The sequence below is a fragment of the Anas platyrhynchos genome, chromosome 7, assembly GCF_047663525.1.
Source record: "Anas platyrhynchos isolate ZD024472 breed Pekin duck chromosome 7, IASCAAS_PekinDuck_T2T, whole genome shotgun sequence".
NCBI classification, from domain to species: Eukaryota; Metazoa; Chordata; class Aves; order Anseriformes; family Anatidae; genus Anas; species Anas platyrhynchos.
In genome coordinates this window covers 17,474,820-17,497,186 of record NC_092593.1, presented here as the reverse complement: position 1 = coordinate 17,497,186, position 22,367 = coordinate 17,474,820, and the positions used below count along the sequence as shown (strand labels likewise).

Genomic DNA, 22,367 nt, shown 5'->3' with positions numbered 1-22,367 from the left:
TCCCCCGGCGGTGCTGTGAGCCCGCTGCTCTCCCTGTTCGCAGAAAAGTTCAGGGAAAAGTTACAGCGCGGCCGCTATAACCCAGTCTGCATGAAAGCAGAGGCTGTGGAGCGAGTCCTGCACCGCGAGCTGCTCTCGCCTGGCCCCCAGCGTGCATTTTTTAAGGGTGCCAGGGCACAAACCCCAGCGGCGCACGGCTCCCTTCGGGCCTTGCTGCGGCGGGGCCCTGCTCCCCGCCTCCCTCCCCGGGGCACCGGGCTGGGCTCTGCCCGCCCGGCCCGCAGCGCTGCCGGCCTGCCCCCTAAGCCTCGCCCCGCAGCGGGGCCGCGCGAGGGAGCGGCCGGGCCGGGCCGGGGTTGGGGCCGTGCCACGCTGCTCGGGCCCTGCAGGGTTAAAAGCAAATTTCAGACGCTCTAGGTGGATTGTGGCGAATACCGTCCGCTGTTGAAACTGGAAGCGTTTTAGAAACCTCATTTACTCTTGATGACGTTAAGGAAAACTTGCTGCAGAAAAGAAACTTAATTGGTTTAGCTTCTCTGCAGGTCTCAAGTCTGTTTGACTTCCTGGTTCTCTTCACACAAAGCTGTAGTTTGGGATACAAACACCGATAGGGAGTTTGATTATTAGCGTTTATTTTTACTTGTCTTAAATTTTAATTTACTTATTACCTTTTTAAAGACATTTTTTTTTCTTCCCCCCCCGAGTGGATTTTAATAGGGTATTAAATTATGCATTTGGGCCTAATTTGGGCAGATAATGTCCTGCTGAAGATGACATTTCATGAGGAGTATGAGTTTGTCATTCAAGATGTGTGTAAAACAAACAGTGAGCTACTTTGAGGAGAAGTGAACTGCCTGGCCTTGTGAATGAATGCTGCATACTAAAGTTATCTTAGCTGCAAATGTAATTAAGTTTGATTATTTTTCTTCTCATTATACTGGCACAAAATAAGAGTGGGAGAATGTCACTGAAACAATTAAAACTGGCAGTGAAAAATAAGACTTTTTTTTCTTTCCCATACCTCCAGCATAGTTACATTTATAACTGAGTATGTGTCTCTTGTGGTCTCGATTACATCCTGTGTTTTTAGCTGGCAGCGTTTCCTCTGCAGAGGCCCTGCTCTGTATGCCAGCATACATTTCTGTGCATATTAAAACAACGGAATCAAGATGAAATAGGACATGAAACAACCCCCTGTAAGTGGCTTTTTAATACTAATGCTTGGAACTAAACAAGAAGCAGTGTATTTACCATCATGTTTCTTTTCATAAAAGCAGCAAGTATGCTAGCTCTGTGCTGTCAGAAAAGATTGAGCAACTCCTGTAAGTCATCAAACATACTACCCAGACTTTTCTCCCATTCTTCAAGTATTTGAAGAATGTATTTCTTCAGGAGTATTTTTCTGAGCATGGAGCCTGGCTTCTACAAAGTAATCTCTACTTTGAGAGTTAGAATGCGAATCTGCACCTCAAGAAATGTTTCTTTTTTCCGTTTGCATAGAAGCATTTTTGGAACAGTGAACTCTGCTAACAGCTGTATTCAATCTTGAGTAAAATCACTTCCTGAAAAAAGTGAAATTAAACTTAATATACAAGCTTGCTTGGAATATAATACCGTGGAGTTAGGGAACTTTGTGATTATGAAACCGAATCCATTCACCCTGCTGAGGTAATTTCTTGTAAATTGTTCACTATGGAAATCTTTAATCAATGTCAATGTTTTTAAAGCTAAAATTCATACGTTTCAAATGTGCTTTTTATTTCCCCTCAACCAAAGAGTGCATTAGTTTGCCCTTTTTTTTTTCTTTTAAAAAAAAAAAAAGAAAAAAGAAAAAAGAATTTTTTCATCTGTTGCTGCATGAGGTGCATGAGGAAAGGAGCTAAGGCGTGAAGAATGGCAGTTACCTGCCCTCAGTGTTTGGCATCTTGAGTCTGGTCACGAAAATCATAAGACTAATATATTAAAACAAAACACAACAAACAATCAAACATAAAACCAAACAGGTATTTAAAACTCACATCTGATTTACTTAAAAAAAAAATAAATAAAAATCAGTCTGTTCTTCAGGGCAACACTACAGTCTTACATGGAAGGCGTCAGACGTATTCTGCATTTTTATATATTTAAAATGAAATGTGAGATTCTGAGTATATTTATATTGCAATCCAAAGGTAGAAACTGAGCTAACCTGAGCACTGCTAAGTGTCACTCTTGTGGTGCAGACTATAAACCACTGAATAATTCTCAGCTCACAGCCAGACTTACACCAGTGAATCCGAAACCCACCTTGAGGTGGCTCGGCTGCTCAGGGTCTGCAAGCTCGCTTTAAAACACACAACAAAACAAAAAACTTCCTCAGAGTGAAGCTGCATATCAGAACTGTTGCTATAACTTTGTCATTGCTTTAACTTCCTGATCTAGGAATTAAGTGCAAAATCAAGAAGAACAACCCACTAAACCCACGTTGTGTAGTTGCATTTAAATTTCAAATAGAGGAGCAGAATGTTGAAATCCTTCCAGGTGCTGAGCAGCTGAGTCACTCATCGGCGCACTCCAGTGGTTCTTACAGTCCCATCTCAGCCGGTACTTAGGTCTGTATGTACCTAAGCATCTAAATAGATTTTGCCACAACTCTTAGGTCGGTTCTGTATTCAGTAGCATGGAATCAGAATATAAGAGTAGAGATTCAAATGTGATTTACTTATATTTGGGTTGAATGCCATAGCCAAGGGGTTGTAGACTCTATTCCCCTTCTTTCTTACTAGTATTTCATTATTTTTTATAGGACTGTGACTGACAGCAGAAATCAAAACATAGCAATTTCCAAGGCAGCAGTGGCAGCAGGCACTAGGATGGGGTACAGGAGAATTTGGGATTCTCATTTCCCCTGGGATGTTCTGAAACTTCTAGCATGTATGGTTTCCTTCTAAAGCATGTGTGGTTTCCCTTCCTTTCCCTTCACGCATGGCATGAGTAACCTAAGGGCCTACCTTGGAGCAGGAAATTCCAGGGGGGGGAAGGCCACCTACCATGTGCTACAATGGCTAGCCAAGTGACTGACAAACTGCCATTTAACTTCTCATGCCATCAGCTTTAAGGATAAACCCTGCTTCCCACAATGATTTGCTTTTAAAATCAACTTCCTGATTTACCAGGGATGAACAGAAAAAAAATGAAATATTGCAAAATACTGTAAATTCTAAGATAAGTTAAATTTTGTGCAAGCACTGAACTTTTGACTATATTTAGTGAACAAAGCATAGGTAAAATGTCTCCTGTGTGTCATGTGGAATTTAGGAAAAGTAAAAAAGGTAAGTATTTTAACTCATAACCCACATATTCATATGCACAAAATTCCCTGTTTGATAAGGACAGTTTAACTTTAGCAATGTTTGCTATTTTTCTGATTTGTCAGTCTACTGAGCTTTCAGGACAGGTTAATTATCTAGTGTGAAGTGGGGGGGTTCTCTTGTCATTGTTTTATATGCTATTTTACTTCATTTTCAGATCCTCTGTAGTTTTCTCTGGAAAATCTAGGTGTAACTTACAGTAATGCAATGGTCTACTCATTTCAGCAGGAACACTTTCTTGTAAAAAAAAAAAAAAAAAAGTACATGGAAGTTTTAATAAAAATATTTGATTTCACCAGACAGTTGCTTCAGCACAGTTATGGCTCTTAGAGAAACAGACCTTAGGGCTTCAGCTGCTTTATGGTTGGAACACCATATTTTAGTTGACTGTCTTGTAAAATGTAGATTATATACTCATCTGTTGGATGCTAAAGCCCTCTTGGAAACAAAATGTGTTTCCTTCTTAGCATGATTTCTCTTTATTTCCTCCAAATTCATACAACTAAAATCAAAATTCTGCCCACCCTGACCATTTTTTTCCTTCTTACTGACAGCAAAAGAACTGAGCATTTTTTCCATTCCTTGTCCAAATTGTTAAGATGCCCCTGAGGACTTTTGTTTACAGTGTCTTCTCATTCTTTTTTTCCTTGACATTCTCCCCTCCCTCCAGCAGTGAGATACTAATTAAAGAGAGGACACAGTGACCCTGGGTTGTTTAGGAGTCACTGGGGAGGGGTGGTGGCACAATGACAAAACCATCCCTGCAGGAAGTAATCAGGCCTGAGACCTAGCACAATGCTCACTTCCATCACCTGAAAAACCCTTTCAGTTTGAAGATCCAGCCCAGAAGCAGATTTATTTTCTCTTTAATAAAGCATCTTCATTATAAACAAAGCCTCAGTATCTCTGTGTGTCTGTCTGTCTAACTGGGTTGTTATATAAGTAGTTGTTGTTGTTTTCTTTTCTTAATAAATATTTACTGAAAAGTATTTATCTAAGTAGTTTGTAAAGTAAAAGCAGTATTACTACTATCATGGTACTGAATATCATGGGCTTTTCTCTTTAGTTTTAAGGGAAAAGTAGTTAGTTGGCATGGTATTATCCAGCAAGATTAGGTCCTTATCTTGTACATACGGATTTCACAATATTATTATGGCTATTATTGCTTAATTATTATCCCATTGATACTTGTGGTGCCTTACCTAGCAACGCAGAAATCCAGAATTCTTTCCAAACCAGATTTGTAAACTGGACCAAAAAGTCATCAGTTTGGATTTACACCTGTGAAAATAAAGTTTCTTTTTATCTGAAGATCACTGCTGCAGGGCATTCCCAATGCAAAGGCACGGTCCCATGCAGCAATCGGCTGGCAAAGTCCAGGAGGCTGCACTGATGTGTTACTGCAGCCAATTAGAAAAATCAGCAGGCTCTAGCCCTAACACCCAATCTTCACTGTTATCTGTACGGTTTTATCTCACACCCATAAAAGGATCCAGCTGATTTCAGGAGCTATCCACTTGGGCTGGCCTGTGTAAATCAGATTGCAGCGTTGAAGTTAGCAATGTGATACCATTCCTATTGAATATATGGAAAAAAAAAATCCCACTGTCTGGGAGCTGGATCAAACTGCAAACAATATGCACTTTAAAATTCTGCTATTAAGGACTTTTTAATATTTATCTTTCTGGATATATATATATATATATATATATATATATATATATATATATAAATAATTAAGAGTAAAAGGAGAAACATTTGGAAGAGCCCTGATGGAAGTAGAGGAGAGAACATCATTGTGTCTTATTCCACTGCTTGAATAAATCTTTGTTTTCTTGGTAGTAATCTCTTAATTTGGAGTTTTTTGTTTTGTTTCAATTGGAGGTATGGGGATACCTGGAAGAGCTGCAGGTTGTAGTATGCCCGTTTCAGTGAGCATCAGCCTGTGCAGCAAGATTTAAGCTTAGCAATTAGCCATTGTCTCTTCAGCTCGATTTAAAATCTAAGTGCAACCCAAGCAGGGGAAAAGTGGTGCTTATTTAAGGACCCACTTGATCAGTTAGTTCCAAGTCGCTAATGTGCCTGATGAGGTAAGGATTGGTGTGAGTGTACTGGCAGCCCTTCTTTGAGCTCCTGGCACCCTGCATGTGCTGGTCCTTTCCTTCTCTGGTAAAGGCTGGCAGTTATCTATCACCAGCTCCTGAGCTTGGCTGGGTTTCTGGCACTGCTAAGGGCACAGGCTCTTGTGAGCAGTGCTGACCAGTGTCCCCCATGGTGGTAGTAGCTTTTTGGGTGTTTACATCATTTTTGGGAAAAGACAGGTGTGAATGCAGGGGTTGTCCAAGGGAAAGAGCATGCTTAAAATGAGAGCAGTGACTTTTTGGGCACCACTGGGGACTGTGATATTAGAGTAGAAGGGAGACCAAAATTGACCAAGAAATGCCTCACCCTGGGTGATAATCAGTTATGGAGCAGTGCAGATGTTGGAGATTATGGTGTAGCACATGTATCACTGGACTAAAAGTGTTGCCTTCAAAAAAATTTGGGGAAAAAAAATGACGTTTTTTTCAACAACTTTACCAAGGAGAGCACCTTTGTGCTGATTTTTCACTGCATCACATCGAGTGGCTACTGCGTGTTTAATCTAATACTGAGTTTCCTAAAACTTGATTTAGTATCTCAGGGAATTGATTTAGTATCTCAATGTAATTGATTCATACCAAAAAGTATCAGGCAGTATTCTTTACATCAGTTTTGGTTATTGCACTGCCCATTTGACTGGATTGTTATTGTTCAGATTCCTTTCTGGCTTTGTAATGGCTGTATTTCACATTAAAGTTCAATGGTTTAATTAAGGAAATGACTGAATAGGAAGTTACTGTAACCATGATTTCAGCTTTTAAAGAAAGATTTGCCGTACACGTGAGGAAATATGTGGACTTAAGCTTTTTGGTAAATGTGCAACATCTCCACCGTGCTTTTTAAACCACTGATATTCAGATAAACTCAGATGGATAAATCACATTTTTCTGCTCTTTGGGGAGCTTTTTAAATTTGTTTTCAACCGTATAATATATCGCAGTGTCTTTCACTAAAGTATGGCTTTAAACAAAGATGATTTCATTTGCAAGTTTGACTGAGATCTCAGGACAGAACTAAGGACATTCAGTGTTTGGAAATGTCTGCTGAAATTAAAATATTTTATGTTCTGCTGCTTGAGCTCTGAGTAGCTGCTTGCTTTCAGTTTTGACTCTGGTCAGGGCTTTGCAGTCAGGCTGCATCTCGGCAGCTGGGCGGGATCTCAAAGTTCCTGTCTCTGCGCTCAAGTCCAGCCAGGATGGACTTGTGCTCCACATCACAACCAGGAAACCAACCAGTTAGGAAAAAAATAAATATGTATATTTAAATTTAAGCTGCATTGGTTTAATTTTCCAGTTCGTAGCACACCCAGACGAGCAGTTGATTCAATGCAGTGAGGCAGCGTGGCAACGTCTGCTGCAAAGGGTGGAATAAGTGGCTGGCATGGCTGGGGAGAGGGAAGGCCGCGGCGCGGAGAGGCATCTCGGCAGGCAGATCTGGTACAAGAGCAGCAGCAGAGTGGAACTGCTGTCTCTGAAAAAACAGCAGCTCACATCTACTCACTGTAACATGTACCCACTGCCAAATTGTATGTTTATTGGTTTGATCAGCTACCGAATAATTATAGTAGTACAGTAAATAGCATTAAGTGCTATGCGTCATCCGTAGCCTGGAGTTTCTCAGCATGAAAAGGCATGACTTTTTTTTTTCTTTCTCCTTTTCAGTGTGTTTATTTTATAGTTTAAAGTTCTTGAAAGGAGCGAGAAATAGTCTAGTAGGCCAGCACAAGGTAAGATCTGTAGGTAGGTATCGTAAAATCATTTCCATTGTGAGCTGCCTACCAGGCAGGCGGCACCAGCAGTCAGCAAGCAGCTGGTGGTTGCTGCGTGGCGCATTGCCTGGCAGCCTTCACATTTCCACAAAGGACTTCTAGCACGGTTTTGACATCAATTCTTGAATTTTATCAGCCAGACATAATAGGAAATCAGTGATTAGACAATTTAAAGCAATTAAACCAACTGTAACCAAGGAATCTGAAATACATGTTATAGAATGCAGATTATAATATCATGTATTATTTTAAATGGAAATGTTATGGTAATGCATTCTAAAATTAACCTTTCAAGTTAATTTAAGACTGCCTTTTGTTTTGTTAAAAAAAATTAAAGGTTGTCTAAACTGGTGACATTTCAGAGACTTAACCTGAATTTCTTAGGAAAATAAACAGATTTTTGCCATATTCTACAATGACATGGTAAAAATTACAGTAAGGGAGCTTAATATGAATTACTTGCTTTGTGTGATTGTGCTCAAATGTATGTATGATCAAATCGTACATGTTTTGATACAAAATATGTCCTTTTTTCTTCAAAATTCTTTATGAAGAATCATATTGGACTTTGTTCTGCAATTTAAGTCATTTATATCTCAAAGTTTTAGCTTCTCCTACTTCTGTGTTCCATTGTGAGTGAGAGAAGGTTGGTCCAATCTTCTGGTTTAGCCAACGTGCAGCCCATTGAATATAGTCACCGAGGGATTAATTCAGCTCTCTGGCTTTTTTCCCGCTCTGGCCTAGTTCCTGCAAAATCATGTGCCTACATGATTAACTGACATGAACCATTATATTGTATGTCTTCACTAGGAAAAAGGGTCTATTCTTTCTCAGGTTTACTGAATATTGAACTAGATAAAAGAAGCTAAAATTGTAGCCATGTCTAAAAGTTAGTTTTCACAGGTTTTATAAAATGGTGCCAGGAGTTTGCCATTTGCTTGAAATTAGGAATATAACATAAGGACTTTTCTTTACTCATAGCCCTTGTCAGTACCTTTGTAGCTGATTTAAGAGTGCTTCTTTTTTCTAGGTAATGTCACTAAATTGCATAGATGTAAGTGTATCAGTTATGCATATGCTAAAATGGTCTGAGGCAGTGTTAGGAACAACCCTTCTGTGGAATGAAGTAACAACTTTAGTGGAAATATAATGAACCAGGGGCTTAAAATACAAGCTTTTAGGCATATTTAGATTTTCAACTTTCTTTTCATATCCTTTTAAATGGTGTGTCTGTAATTCTGATGAAAATTCTTCTTGAGTTGTGAAACAGTGGGCTGTACTCATAAAACAATCTGAAATTTCTTGGATGCAAAATGTATTTTTTCAGTTTGTGCAGAATGTGATTTATATAACATCTCGGCTGACATGATCTGACATGTTTTTATGAATTCCTTTGCAAGGCAAAAATGCCTCTAGTTGCAATTTATAGTAATGAGACTGTCTGCTGTAAAGTAACTGATTACAATGAAGGTATAAGAAGTAAGCATGTTTGCCCTTCAAAGTCATTAACCTCTCCTCTCCTCTAGAGTACATACGCCTGTGTTCTGCAGTAATGTTATCTGCACGTATCCAAAATCCATCTGTTTGTCCAAACATCGCTTTGTCTGTGCTTTACCAAATACATTTGGATGGTATTTTGGACTAGGCTTTGGCCAATCAAGTTAAAAAATGTATCTGGCAGATAACTGTGAAAAATGCAGCAAAGCTCAATGTGTAATTATGCAAACAAATACGCGCGTGGAAACTTTTCAATATTGTTTAGAATAGTGAGGAGTAAATTGTGTCTCTTAGGGCTGGAAGCAATGTTGTGATATTACCCAGTTGTCTTTATTCATGTACTACTGATTACATCAGGGAGCACCTGGATCAGGTCCTAAAGTAGGAAGCTGTTTATTTGGTGGTTTTGACGGGTAGGTAGCAAAACCCTCCAATGTACATGCAAGGGCACATGTTCACGTTGATTCATGGTAAAATACCATGGAGAAACTTACCCAGATCTGCTTCTCGCCAGACCATCCATTTCCTCCTAGTAACTAGTCCTAGAAGGTTGCTGTAGCCATTTGCTGAAATCCTTTTTATCTTAGAGCCCTGCTCAGCAAATTCAGCTGGGAGTTTTCCACCCCTGAATTCCACAGACACATGAAGTTGTACTGCAAGCGCTGAAACCTCGTGAAGATCCTGTCCCCGGGGAGCTTAGTGCAAAATTCTTTTTTGAAGATCCCAGAACTGAGAAAATCCTGGCTATGCAGAGCCTCCGACAGAAGCTGTAATGGGGAAGATAGAGGAAGGAGCTGCCAAGGCAGTGAAGAACTTCAAAGACTGATCAAACGGGGGGCGAAAGTTCAGCCTAATTCCTGTGCTATCCAGACTCACTCCCCCACCTCTGTTGCAGCCCATCCATGCAACCTGGCCTGGGGCTGGTTGCTGCAGTAACCTCATTTTTCAGGAATCTGACTGGAAATGTGTGGTTAAAAATCTGGTTGCTCATGAAAAATGTTCCAAGTAAAACTCCATGAGGTAGCCATGGCTGGAGAGAAGCCACCCATCCAGCAGCGTCTCTTCCCAGAGGGACACACACCTTCCCCACCGTGCCTTCTCCTGGCTGTGCCCTCCTGCCACTTCACTTGTGATGGTCCTGCCAGACACCTCGGTGCCCCAGCTCAGCTCCCTGTCATGGCAGAACAAAAAGAGGAAAGATTTCTGTTGGGTTGCTGAGTCAAACCAGCAAGTAAAGGAACCAAAGTGTCAGACAAAGAGTTTGAAACCATAATGCTCGGAGCAGGAAGGGGAAAAGGAGCAGAAGATTTCCTCCTTTTCATCATCCTTGAGGGATTATGTGCTGTGAGTAGTTCACAAAAGCATGGTGTAAATGCTTTCATTCTGGGTGAAACCTGGGACCTGCTGGTGAAGCTTCTGCTGACCAGGCCAGGCCTTCATTCTGTTTTATCTTTGATTTATGTCCACGGGTACTGGCAAACAGGCATGTGAAATATGGTTGTGAGGCATCTGATGGATAGTTTGAATCCAACTTGCAAGAATGTGTTGGAAACAGCTTTAAGAATCTATTTACCTAAATAAATATACAATTTAATTATGATGCAATGAAATATTTTCCCACCATGATTTGTGCTGCTGCCAGCTCCTGACACTTAGTATAGAACAATTAGTTCAGTAACTCTGTGAATTACTCCCTGCAATAAATTGTCCCAGCCATCTTGATTAATTTACTGATTACTGTGCATAAATATTCAGATCGTCTCTGAATTTAAAATTACAGGAACTGAAATGATGGTGCTAATGGTGAATGCTACAAGTACTGAACACAAATGGGAAACAGGAATCTTACCTGGGGGACTGCTGTGTGAAATGCATCTCGGAATAAAGTCAAATCCTTGAGGGCAGTGACTCGTGCTTTAAAAATCCATGCAAATAAGCATTTATTTCATGGCCTGGAAGGTAAAGAGAGACTTGGGACAGCTCTGAAGTCTGTTGCTAGTTTAGTTCAGAGTGGTGGTGGCAAAAAACAAAACCTGATCACAGCTGAAGGCTGTACAGGGTGTTAGATAATGGCTTTAGTGTCCTACTGCTGCTTTTCAGGTGTTTGTGATGCACCAGCCACATCTCGCACCTTCACAGCAGCAGCAGAGGAGGAAGGGCTGCATTAGCAGAGAGCAAGCTTTTGCTCTTTCATCCTGGAGAGTGGTCTCTGAAAATTGCAATGAAGCACAGGGTGTGAGGAACTTTCCACAGCAGATGCCAAACATCTTGCTAGTGGAGATTTTTACTGTCATGACCACCAGGTGGATGACATTTATGAGCGCTGAATATACATGGGAGGGAGAATTTTCTTACTCTGAACATACCTGCTGATCTTTTTGTTTGGTGTTACATGGTGTTGTGTAGCTGATGCAAACATGAGTATGCAATTTCAAACCTTGGAGAGGGAGAGGGAGTGTTTTCAGGGGAGGAAAAAAAAAAAGTTTCAGACCCCCAGAATCACAGGAAGGTTGAGGTTGGAAGGGACCTCTGGAGGGCATCTGGTCCAGCCCCCCCAGTCAGTTTACAGCTTCTTTGGACAACTAAAAACTGTAATGCCTGTCAGAGATGTAAGCTACAGCAGGTACTTCAGGAACAGTTCTATCAAGGTTTATGTAGATACTTTTATTTTAAAGATACTGAAAAAGAGATAAGATTCAGACTCAGCTGAATATTTGCTCAACTCCTGCCACATGATCTTGTTTCTTTCCTTCTTACTCTAAATTAGGTCATCGTAATCAGATTGTGTATTATAAACTAATGTCTTTCTGTTTATATGTGATTATAAAACAAACTCTCAGGGTAAAGGCTATAATTTTGAAACAGATAAAATTGATACACTGCCTTGAAACCTATATGGAAATGAGTTTCTCACCCTCCCAGTGAGACGAAATAAACCAACCCCACAGAACCAGTGCCGTGCTGTCAGTGTGCTCAGGGGAGCCTGAGCGCTGTAAAGACATTTGCAGGTCAGAAATGAGGTTAATTGACAAGGAAGTGTGTGAGGACAGAAAAAATTTGCACAGTGCTTGTCAGTAGGTGCGGCTGCCAGTTCTTCACTTGACCACCAGTATTTGTCAAACAAATACAGCAGCGCTTCGTTCTAGGGAAAGGAAAAAAAAAAAAAAAAGCAAGAAGAGTCATCTTAGGACAGCATCATTGTTTGGAAAGAGAGGTGTTTTACGTTTCTGTTCCAAGATATCAACATGTATACACCTACTATACAAAATCTCCAGTCTGGCTCGTCTCTCTTGCCGTTGCGGAGAAGACGACTGCTGTCTGCAGCAGAGGTTTGCAGAACAGGGTTTGGTTAGGTTTTTCCTCACGTTTTCTTCAAGTGTGTGGCTTAAATGCACAAGCCTGGCTTTGCACTAGTGACATTAACTCCATCCTTTTTGGCATAACACATTGTAAGTGACTTTTTCTGCCTTTTTCCATGACGACCCATTTCAGCTATAAAGTGTACCGTGATTACAGACTGCTTCTCATTTTTTATTACCAAATCTGTTCATAATGCCTAGAGTGCATGTTTCATTCAAGGGTTTAAAGTATATGTCCCATTTTATAGACATGGAAAGAACACGTAAGGGTCCTACTTATTTATTTTTTTTCCTCCCCCATAAGTGCAGAGCACTGACAAATCTGAAGCTGTTTCATGCACTTAGATACCAAGACAATGACACACAAAGGAATAAAATTGATGTCTGGCTGATTTTCGGTCAGACCTTCCACTCTAGCTACTGTCTAGTGATTTATCTTTTCACTGTCATTAACTGTTCTCAGTCTTAAACATATTTTAATTGCAGGAGACTTTAAATTTCTTTCATTACTTCTAAGATTCTAATAAAAAGTGTAAAAGATAACCATGTAAATGTGGCCCACATCAATTTTTATCCAGAAAAACCTCATACACTAGAGCCAAATTAATTGTGGATAGAAAGAGCCTCTTTTCTATTGGAAAACCAGCAAATATAAAATATAACTCTGCTTCAGAGCAAAACTAATTCTGAAGTTTTAGAAAAAAATATTTGTGCATTTCTAGATTTTTTGTCATCCTTTATTAATATTTGTATTAAAAATGTAAATATGTAAAAATAATATATAATAAACAGCCACATAAATTCATTTATTGTTTGTAGAAAATATCTAGTAGATATTTTCACTTTCTTTTCCTGCTGGTCTGTAAATTTACTCCACTCAAAATGGAAAAAAAAAAAAGTCGAAAAAGTATGTCAAAACAGTGAGCTCTTATTAGTTTCACATAAAGCATAAATGTTGTAATGTAATGATGAACAACTTCCTACAGTGTTAATAACAAAGTAGAAAAAAGAAAAACCACAATATACTTTGTCATTTCAGACATTTTTTTTTCTATAATAAATCTGGCAACTGTTTACAGACTTAGTTTGCTTTATAGTTTAAAACAAGTGTTTGGCAATGCTGTCAAGCTAAAGACAGAATTCAGATCTTTTGGACCATCTTAGTTAATTCCACAAATCAAGATTGGATTTTGTCCTGTGTTTCAATTACCAATTATGAGCAGCTTCCTTAAATTCCCATTGTATAATAATTCTTTACAGTAATTCTCTTGTGCTTCCCAGAATATACAGGATATATTTAGGAAGGGGGTGTTTGTTTGACAGTGGAAATACTTCTGTAAAGTAGCATCTTGTCATAGCTTTCAAAGAATAAATAATGCATGCCATAATGTAAAATGCTGGCATGGCATTAAACAATAGATTGTGTTGCTCTCTATGTTCATGTTCTTAACACTAGTAATCATTGAAGAAATGACAACAATTACTTGTAATTGTGCAATTTATGAAGTGTCCGTCCAGGAACATTTAAGGAAGCATGGAAGGAATGAAGTGCAAGCTGAAATGAATAGGAGGAGTCTGAGCATGCCAAGGGAGGCGCAACCCAGTGGCCAAAGCAGAGGCATTCGGTGTGCACTAAATGGAGTAGAGAACTGGTCTTTGTTTCACAGGCAGGTGTTGGATTTAAGGAGAAAAACCTATACAAAAACCACAGAGGTGATGGGAAAATTAAAGACTTAGGTGGGAGGATTCCCAGAGAGAATGAGCTGATCGGTGCTAATCACGAGTTTTCAACAGAAATCTGTGGTAGTGACTCTGAGCTGGTATATTGTACAGTGCTAAAATAGCATTTACTTTTATATATGTTCTAATCCAGAATATAAATAATTTGGTATCTTGTTACCAATATTTGAAACAGATTTCAGTTCTGATTGTCATGGAGATTCTTTTCTTATTGTTGAATATACTCCTGTGATTGTTTTCAAGAAGGTGTTCTTAAACAATAGCTTCTCATTGCGTGTGCAATACCTGCTTCTTAGTAGATCATACGCATCTGCAGAAGCCATTGTTTCTTAATAATTTTCTTTTTCTACAGAAAAGAAAAAAAAACACCTTTGCATGCTCATGGCTCTAGTGTGTCCCATTTCTACTGACCCTTTCTTCTCTTCTTCACTTAGGAAGATACCGATTTTGTTGTTCCTGCATACTTGGGATATATAAATAACAAAAAAAACAATGAGGAGATTATCTCTAAAGGAGCTTCCCATGTGATGAAGTTTACCTTGTTCCGTCAGCTGTTATAAATGCTTTTCTTCATCTCAGTTCTGAATAGATTAATTTGATACTAAAATTAAAAATCTGCTTCTATATGATACTCAGCTTCCCATACCCCACTATTAACACATTTCAGGAAATGCTTAATATCTCTCAAAGTTCAGCCCCGCATACTGTTTCCTTAGCTTGCATAGGGTATTCGAATGTATTTTTACATTTCTGTGGCTCAGCCTACAGCCTACTCTGTTTTGTATCTTTTTACATATGACAGGGTGCGATGAGAGGGTGGATCCTCAACCAAATGAGCATTGTGGTAGAAAGCTCATAGGCCTTTCAGGTTCTATCCACGTGGAGAAGTAAGGTACCCACAACCGCCCCACCACCGATGGGGCTTGAGCAGGTCCTCGCATGGCCAGCTTCACTTGTCCTGGCATGAGAGTGGGGTTATGAGGAAGCTCAGGACTTCCAATCTGGACTCTGAGGGTTTCGCAACAGAAGAAAGTTTCCTTTTTTAAAGCAGATCCAAGGCTGAGGAACCATCTGTCCTGCAGAGGCACTGAATGCCCTATGGGAAGCTAACTGCTTCAGCTGAAGGTTGAGATAAATAAGGGAAGCCATGGATTTGATTTAGAACAGAAACGAAAAAGTAGCAGTTTAAATGTGTAGAACTGTTTTTAAAGCAATGGGTTAGTTTTACCAGCCTCCTGTTAAGATTGACGAATGTTATTTGATAGATCCTTGAGAACTTCCAGTTGTCTTCAGGTTTTCAGAGAAATCTTCCTGTATTTACCCAGTCTCTTTGCAAACCTACATTTCTGACTGTACATAAAAACATGTAATCACAACGTTTTAGATCAAAAACACGCCAGATCTGCCTGGCAAATTTTCCTTATTTCTAAATAAGTAACTCTGGGTTAATTAAAGAAGCTCTGGACATAATTTTTACAGACAATTAACATGGGTATTCTTAGCCCCCATGGTCACCTTTTCCTACAGGAACAAAAAGAGTTGCTCCTTTATAACTGAAACCAGCAAGATGCCTGCCAATCTGCAAGTCTGTTTCAATTTTGGAACTGCTAAGCCTGTAAAACTAAAAGTCTTCTTTGCCTACAAGGCATGCTTGCATCCCAGAAAACGTGTAGGGGAACTAGTTATCAGTATCTTGAATTGATGTATCATATCTACTGAAAAGTCCAGGGAATTGTCTAGAACCTTGTCAGCTTAATCTGAAATGCAGGGATTTACACAGAAATCATTTTGCCTGTGTTCTGGGAAAGACCAAAGCAGCTTTTTCATGTGAGCCGAGGTCCAGGTTGGAAGGGACCTTGGGAGTACTCTTGTCAAAGCGGCATCAGCGAAGAGATCAGATCAGGTAGCTTAGGGCTGGACGCAGTCTGGTCTTGAAAATGTTCAAGGTTGCAGACTGCACAAGCTCTCTGGGCAGTGCCTGACCCTCCTTGTGTCTAGTCATTTCAATTTACGTCTTTCCTTCCAGCCATGCTCTGCTGTAAAGGGCCTGGCTCTGTCTTCTTGATAACCTCCAAGGAAGTAGTGGGAGGCAGCTGGTTCTCCATTTAAGACAAGAGTGGGGACAGATTGCTCAGGCCCTACGTCAGAACAGCAGAAAACTTGATAGGTAGATTAGCACATAGGATAGGACACCAAGGTTTTCTTCCCAGAAAATTCTATAATGTGTTTTCCTGTAACAGAACTGAACAAGCAGGTATCGGTTGATAGTGATCTAGTAGATGTTTAGAGAATTATTTGCTGTTGTATGTTTTTATGGTGTGCTAGAAAAGAGTAAGGGTAAGCGAGGGAGACATGTCACATACTGAACCCAGTCGAGGGAAATCCCTGTTGGACTCACAAATGTCGTGGGTTGGTGCGTCAGCGGAGCAGGGCAGGAATTTCAGCCACTGAGTTGGGTTGTTCTTCAGCTCGTTCCCAATGTCCCCAAATAGGCCTCATATAGCACACATCGTGTGTGTCCCTTCTGCTGGCCTGGGGGTGGGACAGGAAGAGGAGAGGGGAGGAAGCAGGGGATGACTGGTGGTTTTTGAAAAGGTTTTTCCCTGAGATGGGAAGGTGTGGCCGTTCTGAGCATCCCCAGCTAACAAAGAGCTGGTGGAGGTGTAGCAGAGTGAAGCTTTGTCACCCTTTTGTTAACCAGAATACCATGCAGAATAATACCACTTTTATTCTTCGTTTGGGAGCACATTTTGGAGCAGAAATAGCCTTTCACTGTTCAGTTTGTACAGCTTTTGAGACGGTGTTTCGCCACCAAAGCTGATTACAGACCCATGGTGCCATCTGTGACCATGGGTCTGTAACAAGTAAGACTGGAGTGCAGCTTGCCTACTGCACTACACCCAGGGCAGGCATGAGCACACAGCTACATTTCTATCAAATTAAGCCACAGGTACATGAACAGATTAAGCCAATATAATCTGATGCTGCTGCCAAAACAAGCAGTCATATCCACCCTCTTGTGCCTGCCTATCTTTGCTCCCGTGCTACCTCCTCCATTACGCACAAGCTGTAGCACAGCCACATACTGAACCAGACAAAGGAAACGATCCGAGGAAAACTAATCTCATCAGAGGAGGAAAAAAAAAGGTTCCACCCAGAATCAATTGCCCAACCAGTACCTTTCCAGCAGCATAGCCACCACTATTGATGTACAGTGTGCATGAAGCTACACCTCAGCCAAACCGGGGGATATGACTTTATCCTAGCTTCAGCTTCTGTGCTAGCTCCGTGGCAGCAGGGGCAATGCAAGTGGTGTGTGATCCTGCAGGAAGAGTGGCACAGGCAGACAGTACCTGACCTGGCACAGGCTGCTGGTATATACCCACTCCATCAAACATTTTTCAAGAGCAGGGATCGCCACTTGTGTCAGTGACTGCGGTGGTTTTGGTACTGGCAGCCCTCAGGCATGTTATGGAATCGGGGCTGGGCCCAAGGAGACCCACTGCAGGGCTTGGAGAGGAGGAAAAGGGAAGTCATGCAGAATGTAGCTCTGCCAAGTGGCACTGCTTGTGCTGCGGTGCTGAAATGAACTCAAATGGGTGGTGGCAGTGTATCAGGATGCCAAAATATTTGGTGATTATTTCTTGTGAAGAATAAAAGAAGATGATGGTGTTTGTAAATACGAGCACTGTCAGAACGGTCGCACGATGCTGCTTGACCTGTGAGGAATGAGCTACCTGGCAAGTTGTTGTTTCTGCCCAGCTGTTTTCATCGTACTTGCGTGTGGGATTAGGGCCACCTTACTGCCAGGAAGAGGAAGAAGAACCAGAAGGTGCTTGGTGATGCATGTCTGCACCAGAAGGTCTTTGGCCGTGTTGCCAATCAGCTCAGTGCCATGACAGCACTGTACGCGTGGGCTTCTTCAAAGCTAGTGCACCGGCACGGCCAAGGAGCGCGATGTGAACAGGGCGAGTGGACCTGGAAATCTTTTCTCTCAGCCTCTTTCTGTCTCCCAGCCCTGTTGCCCAACAGCTGTTATTATGCAACGTGTCCTAGGCCCCAGTTCTGTGCAGACCACACCGCTCCTGCGCTCCCAGAGCAGCCTCCACGACGGCTTGGAGCAGCGTTCCCCAGACAGCCTCCCCTATCCTGCTGCAGCCAAACTTCTCGCTTCCAAACTCCCGTTTTTAACGCACAGACACCCGGGCACCGTTCGGGGGGTGAAAGTCAGCGGCGGGCCCGCGGCGGAGTGCCCGCAAGTTGCGCCCGTCCCCGCGTGCCGCGCATTCCGCCGCGGGCCCGCCGCGCCCCCCCGGCCCCCCCCAGGCGCGACCATTCCGCGCCGCGGGGGCGCGCCCCTCGGCCCGCTCCGCTCCGCGCCGCCCCGCGGCCGCGCCCCGGCCCCGCGAGCGCGCCGCCGCCGCCCGCGCAAGGCCCCGGGGGCGGTCGCCGGGCGCCGTGCCCGCTCCGCGCTTCCCCGCTCCGCCGCTCGGCCCTCGCTCGCTCGCTCGCTCCCTCCTCCTGGGCGGTGGTTGGGGCCGGCGGGAGGTGCGATCGGCCGGGCCGGGGAAGCCGCCGGCGGTCAATGGGCGCCCGTTGATGGCAGGCTGGGCGGCCGCGGAGGGCTAGGGTCGGCGCGGAGCGGAGCGGAGCCGCGCGGGGGGCCGGGGGGGTCGCGCCGCAGCCGCAGCCGGCGGGGAGGCACGGAGGCGGGGGGCGCCCTGCAGCCCCGCCGCGCCGCAGCCCGGCGGCCGCCAAAGTTGCTCCCCATCCCGGGGGGGAGCTGGGGATCAGGCGGGGCGATGATCTTCCCCAGCGGCAACAGCAGCGCGGCGGGCGGCAGCCGGACGCCGTATAGGAAGCAGGTAAGGGCGGCGGGGTTCCGCGGGCCCCCCACCCCCGCTTTTTCTCTTTTCTCTCTCTCTCTTTTTTTTTTTTTTGTTTTCTTCCTCCGTCCGGGGGAGCGGGGAGGGGGTGGCGACTCCCCTTCGGCTGCAACTTGCAGCCCCGCCGCTCGCTTCTGCAGAGCTGGGATTCGCAAAAAAGACACCACCTCCCCCCCCCTCCCCTCCACCCCCCTTCCCCTCCCCAGGTCTCCTCTTAAAAACGGCGCCGTGACCTTGCCGAGCGCCCGGGCGGCCTCCGCCGGGTGACCTTAGCGGCGGGGCGCCCAGGGCCGGGCGGCTGCCGGCCCCGCCGAGCTCGGCAACAAGTTAAAAAAGCCCTGCCCGGTGTCGCAACCCGGGCTGCAAAGCGAAACTTGGGGCCGGGTGTGTGTGTGTGTTTTTTTTTTTTTTTTTTTTTTTTTTTCGCCTCGCGTGAAATGGCCAAAAGGCTCGGGGCTCGCTCGTTTCGCTGGGACGTGCCTCCGGGAACCCGCTGGCGCAGCCCAGCCTCAGACTTTCCCCTTCTCTCCCCCTTGAAGTACACAAGGGAAATCCTGTGACATTTTCTGGGCAGACAGATCATTGCGATAAGCTCGGAGCGCTCGCATCTATGGAGCTGTACTGAGAGAGAGGTATTTGCTTGCTCGCTTGCTTGTTCAGCCGCCGAAAATAAAATAGAGGGACTGCAACCTTGCTGGGCCGTTGGCTCTTCGGCTGTGCTTTTAAAACGCACCCCCCACCAGAAATGCTGGCGTTAACGTGACTGTACTTAGTAAGAAACGCTTACTTCTCGCTGAACCTGCGATATTTTTCAAAAAGTACGTCTCTAAGCTGCTCAGAAAACGCGCTCTGTAGCTGTGCCCCAAAGGGCAAGCAGAGGAGAGGTCCCCGGCGAGATCCGAGGGTGACAGCCCGCGCCGATGCCGCCGTGGCAGCCTTCGTCCAGGTGGACAAACCCCTCCGCAGGTGGGCGCAGGCGGCCGCGTGTGGGGCCGCTGGAACAGGCGGCAGGACCGCGGGCCTCTCTGCGCAGGGAACCCCCGTGACAGCGCAAGTTCGGTTCCTGCGTTTTCGTAGAGTTTAAGTCGTAGCTCACAAAAATCGCTGTTTCCTTTCTTCTCCGCCCTCGTTTTAGAGAAATATCTTTTTGATAAGAATCGCTGGTGTGCTATCTCAGTGGCGCTCTGCAGATGCTGCCTAACAGTGGACGGAGTTATCTTTGTATCTTGTACTTGAAGCGTTCAAGTCCATACGCAATAAAACATGCTTATTGTGTGCGCTGGTTTTGGTTTGGTTTTAATAAATGCCCTGGATACACCCACGCTGACGATCTTGTCTGGCGCTTCTGCATACTTTGTAAATGAAGCCAATTTATTCGATCCTCTCCCTGAAAGGGCCATTAATGCCGGCTCGGTGGGGCCTTGGCGGGCCCGGGCGCGGGGCGAGGCTCCCACTGCCCGCGGATGGGAGCGAGCGGCCGGCCTGCGGCGCGCCGATAAGCCAGGGGCTCCCCGCACCGCCGTGCGCTCCTTGGGCTCAGAGGGCTGAAAGGGCACGCTGAGTCGGAAAAACAAACAGACCCTTTTTTCCCGTCAATAGGCAGGGAAAGAGGTGAACGCGGGGGTATTATGTGGTCTTAAGACCCTGGGTACCAGAGGTTTCTTTTGTTAGCGGGTAGCCATTCTCCGCTCAAACGCTTCCTACACAAGGAGCTGGGGCCTGCGCCTTTCTCCCTTGAAGTCCCTGGAAAACTCCCATTAACTTCATTCATGTGGGCTGAGGCTGTTTAAAGACTGACTTTCCGATCTCCCTTTCACTCGGGCTTCACCTGCAGGGGTGAGCTGATGTCAGACAATACAGAGGAGTGTTATGAGCCTAATTCTTCGTTTTTTTTCATGATAACTAGAAACAGTCCAGATTAATTCCTTTTGTGCTCTATGCAATCCATATTCAGACAATAGAGTTACAATTGTATTTTAGTCCAAGAGACCAAATATTGTAGGAAAAGTAGCCTGCCATCGTCTGTAAAAGGAGCAGCTAGATGTCCTCTGCTAACAGCTCCCAGTCTATGAGCCTGGGGAAAAAATAAGTAACTTCAAAATGAAACTAAAATGTTTTCAGCAGGGTGTGTGTGTGTCTCGATTTGCATTGTGGCATACATGATATCAGGATGATGGTATAACAGCACTTCATTTTCAGTATTTTTCTGTTACATTTTTAAGACTCTGTAGCAGATTCAGGTAGTTTAATACTAGATACTGTGTTTGCTGGTAAAAGTCATTGTGATACTCTTGATTTATTTTAAGGCATTGTAATGTAATGTGAAATTCTGTCTTCATTTAAACTGCTGGCAAGCCTCTAGTTAGCTACAGTAGGTCCGGAGTTTTGCCCATACTCTCTCTTTGTTTTCCCAAAGAACTCTAGTTTGTTTTATAAACGAATCTGTGCTTACACTATTATGCTTGTTATCTGTTGTATCTATTTCAGTGTGTAACTCAGGCATGTAGAAGCCAGTCGGCACCCTCAGTTTCAGGTCAGATGCGATTAGGTGGTGTCTAATCCTTTCTGTGTTTTAGGGTGCTTGTAAGAATACTAAAACAGGGTCTCTGAAGTTGTATTTCCAATAGCATTTCCTGCATTATGGGTCAATGGACATATTTAAAAAATAAATAAAACAAAACAAACAAAAAAAAACCACCTCTTGCCAGGTTGTGTTAAAAGTTGGGCATGGTCAAAATGAGTAGCAACTGATGATTTTCTGGAAATGCAGATTCAAGTCTAGTTGAAGGCTAAAACCCATGCAGTATCTGCAATAATAACCTATCACAGTGCTCGTGACCACGCATCCTCTTTGAAGAAGGTAGGCGTAATCTAATATTTTTGCTAACAAGGTTACACGAGTTATGCAAAGAGCGCACATGTGTGCATCCGTGAGGCTGAGGAAGCGACGCGACACACAATATCCTGCTCAGCCCCGGCGTGCTGTGCTGAGAGCTGATGGCTCCGTCCCTGCTCCCGCCTTCGGTATTCTCATGTAAATCGGGAGGCGCTCCTCCGAAGTAAATATTTCTACAGACTGTAAAATTATCGTAAATGGGAAAATTAGGCTTTCTCCTGCCATCTGCTCCTTGAATCCAGAGAGCTAGCGCAGATATCTGACGGAAGCGCTCCGTGCAGCGAGGCTGCTCCCCTCGGGCTTCTGGCAGAGGCAGAGCCAGCAGCTGCCCAGGGCTGGGACGGAGGTGACGGAGGTGACCGCGGTGGCCCACCCGCCACAGCCCACTGTGGTCAGGCCTCCCGGCAGCTTGGCCCGGCAACAGTGCTTCTTGTTACGTTTTGATGAGTGTCGTATTTATCTCGCCCATGTAAGTAGATTTACATAGTTTGCTGCTTTCAAGCAGATTAGCTGGGCGTAGCTGCACGTGAGGAATTTAACACTGATTTGGTGTTTGGCCTGTTTAAGGGCAGACATGCAAAGCTGTTGATTAATCTTTCCGCGCAGCTCTGTTAACATCAGGCGCTGTGCCACAGGTTGGGTTTTGTTCGAGGCTCAAGAAGGGGGTTAAGCGAAGAAAGCTTTGGCCAGTCTGAGACTAAAAATACAGCTGAGCTTTTCACTCTATCT

At 43.8% G+C, this 22,367-nt stretch overlaps 1 protein-coding gene across 10 annotated transcripts in view; it reads left to right on the top strand.

Moving 5' to 3' along the window:
- Nucleotides 1-22,367, top strand: part of RBMS1 (RNA binding motif single stranded interacting protein 1) — a 148,450-nt gene that overhangs the window by 36,037 nt on the left and 90,046 nt on the right. For 2 of the 10 annotated variants that reach the window (XM_038181876.2, XM_038181875.2), the window contains exon 1: nt 18,333-18,721. The exons of 3 other annotated variants lie outside the window; for them this stretch is intronic. In XM_038181876.2, coding sequence (XP_038037804.1) covers nt 18,659-18,721 — 63 coding nt within the window. In that variant the 5' untranslated portion in view covers nt 18,333-18,658. Of the gene's footprint in view, nt 1-18,332; nt 18,722-19,174; nt 19,709-22,367 lie in introns of those variants that run through there. 5 more of the 10 variants (XM_027461844.3, XM_038181877.2, XM_021277167.4 and 2 more) reach the window with 5 other exon arrangements.